Source organism: Electrona antarctica, assembly GCF_951216825.1.
Source record: "Electrona antarctica genome assembly, chromosome: 11".
Taxonomy (NCBI): domain Eukaryota; kingdom Metazoa; phylum Chordata; class Actinopteri; order Myctophiformes; family Myctophidae; genus Electrona; species Electrona antarctica.
Genome location: NC_136792.1, coordinates 25,900,176 through 25,904,767, shown reverse-complemented (window position 1 = coordinate 25,904,767; position 4,592 = coordinate 25,900,176). Strand labels below are relative to the sequence as shown.

At 46.1% G+C, this 4,592-nt stretch overlaps 1 protein-coding gene across 1 annotated transcript; it reads left to right on the top strand.

Moving 5' to 3' along the window:
* Positions 1-2,256: 2,256 nt before the first annotated feature.
* LOC306932069 (dihydrolipoyl dehydrogenase, mitochondrial-like) lies at positions 2,257-3,780 on the top strand (the record flags this gene model as incomplete). Its single annotated transcript, XM_079513774.1, has 1 exon — positions 2,257-3,780. One exon carries the CDS (start codon positions 2,257-2,259, stop codon positions 3,778-3,780), a length of 1,524 nt encoding a protein of 507 aa, XP_079369900.1.
* Positions 3,781-4,592: the final 812 nt, after the last annotated feature.

Sequence of the window (4,592 nt, the reverse complement as noted above, 5' to 3'; positions counted from 1 at the left end):
GTCTCATATAAGCATTGTTGTTGATGTTGTTGTTGCTGTCTCTGCAATATTGACGGGTAGGTGACGTGTAGGCTATCGTTTACTATAGTCAGTCAGTCATATTTGATACAGTCTGTTTCTACTTACTTACTTAGGCCTACTTATGCCTGACACCCCTACAGGGGTATAGAGCGTTGCAGTCCCGCCCCCTACCAGGGCCCAGGAAATGATTCCCCGTTTATTTTCCTCATAGACATTTGAAAAAGTATTTATTTAAAGACCTTTTAAGCCTCGTACAAAGCCAACTCGAGTTGTGACAAATCATGACAACAAACAAAATAATTAGAAAGAAGAAGAAAACGGAAGGTTACAACACTTTTTTTGTTGTTTTTCTTCTTTGTAATTATTTGTTTAGTCCAAAATATTGTGTTTGTTGTCATGATTTGTCACAACTCGAGTTGGCTTTGTACGACGCTTATAAGGTCTTTAAATAAATACTTTTTGAAATGTCTATGGGAAAAATGCATTGGGAATTCTTTCCTGGGCCTGGTGTCGTCATGAAAGGGGGCGGGACTGTGACGCTCTATAGGCCGTCGACAAGGGACCTCGAGACTGTTTCTATAGCGAAAACTTAACTAATTTGGCGGCAGTAACATTAGAGATTTCTCCTTCAGTTCTTCATATCCATATGTGTGAAACCGGAACACAGTTATTATTTGACACTGTGTTCCGGTTACACAGTAGGATGTGTAAATTACGTCAGACTTCAGAGCTCTATTGAGCTATATTTTGCATCCCTTCCACCCCAAAAGGCTGCAGCTCTCTGTGTGTGCTCTCCTCACACATTTTGTGCCCAAGACGTCTGTGGACGTCTTTGGTATTACCGCACGGGCAGAGCCCAAGACGTCTGTATATATACATATATATACATATATATATATATATATATATATATATATATATATATATATTTCTAAAACAATGAGTATTTTTCTTTTTTTAAATAAGTGGTGCCAAAGTTTGTGTTTTCGCCATTGAGAATGCATTTGGCGTTTAAATTAAATAACTCAGAAACTATAAAACATTTCAAAGTAAAAAGTTCCAGCATGTGTCTCCACAGTCAGCTGAATTATAAAAAATGTGAATGGATTTTCTAGGTGAAAGTGATTTTTGGGCAGTTTTGCGTGGGCTCTCAATGTGTTAACCCAGATACTCACATGTCATATAATACTGGTTCTCACCATCTAGCTACAATGCCATTTGCAGAGAGGAGGGTTAGAGACTCCATTCTGGTAAACCCCTGCCATCCACTCTATGGCGAGCTGCAGGATAGGGTGAGCACCATTAGTGCAGTCGCGCCCGGCAGCCGGCGAAAACTTGAGTCTGCCGTCAACGAGGCGGTGTGTGTGTGTGGTGTGTGTGTGTGGTGTGGTGTGTGTGGTGTGTGGTGTGTGGTGTGTGTGTGTGTGTGTGTGTGTGTGTGTGTGTGTGTGTGTGTGTGTGTGTGTGGGAGAGCTAAATATTATAGTACCGTAGGTGTACTGTGAAAATGAAAAGTAGCAAGTACTGTAGGTGATATGGCCCTGACTCCAGGGGACTGACGTTGACCCCGGGTCACAGAATAAGGTTACAATAAACCACTGCACTGAGTTTGGTTCTTGTAGTGGAAGGGAGGTGGTTGTGATGGGAGATGGGGAGGATGAGGGATGTGAATTCAAGCAACAGAGTGAAAAGGTTTGCCGGTTACAGTACATGCTAGACAGGGTATACTCAGTGGTAGAGAGTAACAAAGTACATTTAGACTGCACTTAAGTACACTTTTTGAGTAATCTAAACTTTTTTATTTTTGGATACTTTCACTCCACTGTTCAAAGACAAATTGTTGTACTTTTGACTCCACTACATTTCTAGGAAGGGTGAAAAGTGTGAAAATATAGAGAGCTCACAATGTGTCACATCTCCTGGGTGTAAGTGCAAGTTTTTCGAACCAATCAGCTTGAGGAGAATTTCAGGGATATCCATATATGGGCATACAAAGGACTAACGTCACATTGATGACTTAAGTGTCTAGGTACCTTGGCTTTAGTGTGCACCATCAGAGTGAGAGATAACATGCTAGCCAAAAACCGTTGCACCCTGCAATAGGAATCATTAGAACAGCAGAGATCAAACAAACTCTGTGAACATAATACTCTACTGGACTACACTGGCAATTCCTGGATCGTAAGACCCAGCCATCCCTGGCTAGATTCACTTCCTGTTGTGTTTGTACACAAAATGCAGAGCTGTAGTCAGTTATATCGCAGTCTGGCAAGGCAGCCCCACCTTCTTGCATGCAAACTCCCAGCTGTTGTTCTGCCAGACAGATCCTATGCTGACAAAGCAGCAATTGATGCTGATGTCACGGTAGTGGGTTCTGGTCCAGGAGGATATGTGGCTGCCATTAAGGCTGCCCAACTCGGCTTTAAGACAGTCTGTGTTGAGAAGAATGAAACTCTGGGTGGAACCTGCTTGAATGTGGGTTGCATCCCTTCAAAGGCCCTTCTGAACAACTCCTACCTGTACCATTTGGCACATGGCAAGGACTTCGAAAGCAGGGGCATTGAAATATCTGGCCTCGCGTTGAACCTGGAGAAGATGATGTTACAGAAGAGCAGTGCAGTTAAAGCCCTGACAGGAGGCATAGCGTATCTGTTCAAACAGAACCAGGTTACACATGTGAATGGTTGTGGGCAGGTGACGGGCCATAACCAGGTGAGAGCCAAAGCAGCCGATGGCAGCGAGCAAGTCATCAACACTAAGAACATCATCATCGCCACCGGCTCTGAGGTCACACCATTCCCTGGGATCGAGATAGATGAGGAAGCCATTGTGTCTTCGACAGGAGCACTGTCTCTGAAGAAGGTTCCTGAACACCTCATTGTCATCGGAGCCGGAGTCATCGGCGTGGAGCTGGGGTCAGTGTGGCAACGTCTAGGCTCCAAAGTGACGGCTGTGGAGTTCCTGGGCCACATTGGTGGCATGGGCATCGATATGGAGATCTCCAAGAACTTCCAGCGTTATCTCCAAAAGCAGGGAATGCAGTTTAAGCTCAGCACCAAGGTCACAGGAGCCACTAAGAGGCCTGATGGCAAGATTGATGTGGCTGTTGAGGCCGCTGCTGGCGGTAGGAGCGAGACGGTGACATGTGATGTTCTGCTGGTGTGCATCGGCAGGCGGCCCTTCACCAGTAACCTGTGTCTGGACAGTGTGGGCATCGATCTGGACGACAGAGGACGCATCCCCGTCAACAGCCACTTCCAGACAAAAGTCCCCAGTATTTATGCCATCGGCGATGTGATAGCAGGACCCATGCTGGCCCACAAGGCCGAGGATGAAGGTATCCTCTGTGTGGAGGGCATGGCGGGTGATACTGTGCACATGGACTATAACTGTGTTCCCTCCGTCATATACACACATCCCGAGGTGGCCTGGGTGGGCAAAACGGAAGAGCAGCTTAAAGAGGCGGGTGTCCCATACAGGGTGGGGAAGTTCCCCTTTGCCGCCAACAGCCGAGCAAAAACTAACGCAGACACCGACGGAATGGTAAAGATTCTCAGCCACAAGGAGACGGACAGGATGCTGGGCTCACACATCCTGGGATCCGGAGCAGGAGAGATGATCAACGAGGCGACGCTGGCCATGCATTATGGAGCGTCCTGTGAGGATGTGGCCAGAGTGTGTCATGCCCATCCAACTCTGTCGGAGGCCTTCAGGGAAGCCAACCTGGCTGCCTCCTTTGGGAAGGCCATCAACTGTTAAGCTCACTGCATGCTGCTTACACAACCTGAACCCAGAAGGGGTCATAACCCTTACATTTAGAGGTGTAAAGGCCTATTCATAGTCTGGATTTTCGGTGGTGAGGTGACCACCGCTCCGGTTTTGAGCTGACCACCGCTCCGGTGGTGAGCTGACCACCGGAGCTGAAATAACGGCGGTGGTGGTGAGTAAAAACAGAGAGAAGGGCTGGAGCGGTGGCGGTGGTTTGCTCTTCACCGCGGCTCGTGACGTCATGTTGTAGTTTGGTGGTCACCTAACCACCGAAAATCCAGACTATGTATGAGCCTTAACAATACAGTAACTGCATCAATGCATCGATTTGTGTGCATCCAACTGTGTCGATATGCAAACAGCAACATATTTCATACCCTGAAGAAGGCAGTTGTACTGCCGAAACGTTGTTACTCTGCATCCTAATAAATAATCGTCACTTTGGCTATCAGTGTGTGCAGCCACTCTTTTGTCTTTTTAAGACTTAACTCTTTAAATGTTTCTGCCGTGAGCTGGCACCACTACTAAAGACTGGTGTGCGTTTAGCATCCTCCTGCACAACATATTGATGAAATCAGGGATCTCCATATATAGGCATATATAGATATAGGTAAATGTTTGTTTGTAGATACTTCTGGACAACCAATACTGACTTTACACTTCACACACTCGTGTGAAGTGAGGGGTGCTCTTATCATCATACATCATCTCATTCCAGCCAATCAAAATTTGCGTCCTGACCTTCGTCTTCAATGTTTGTGTTTACACAATGTTTGTGTTTACGCAAACACTCAAAAGCTGGA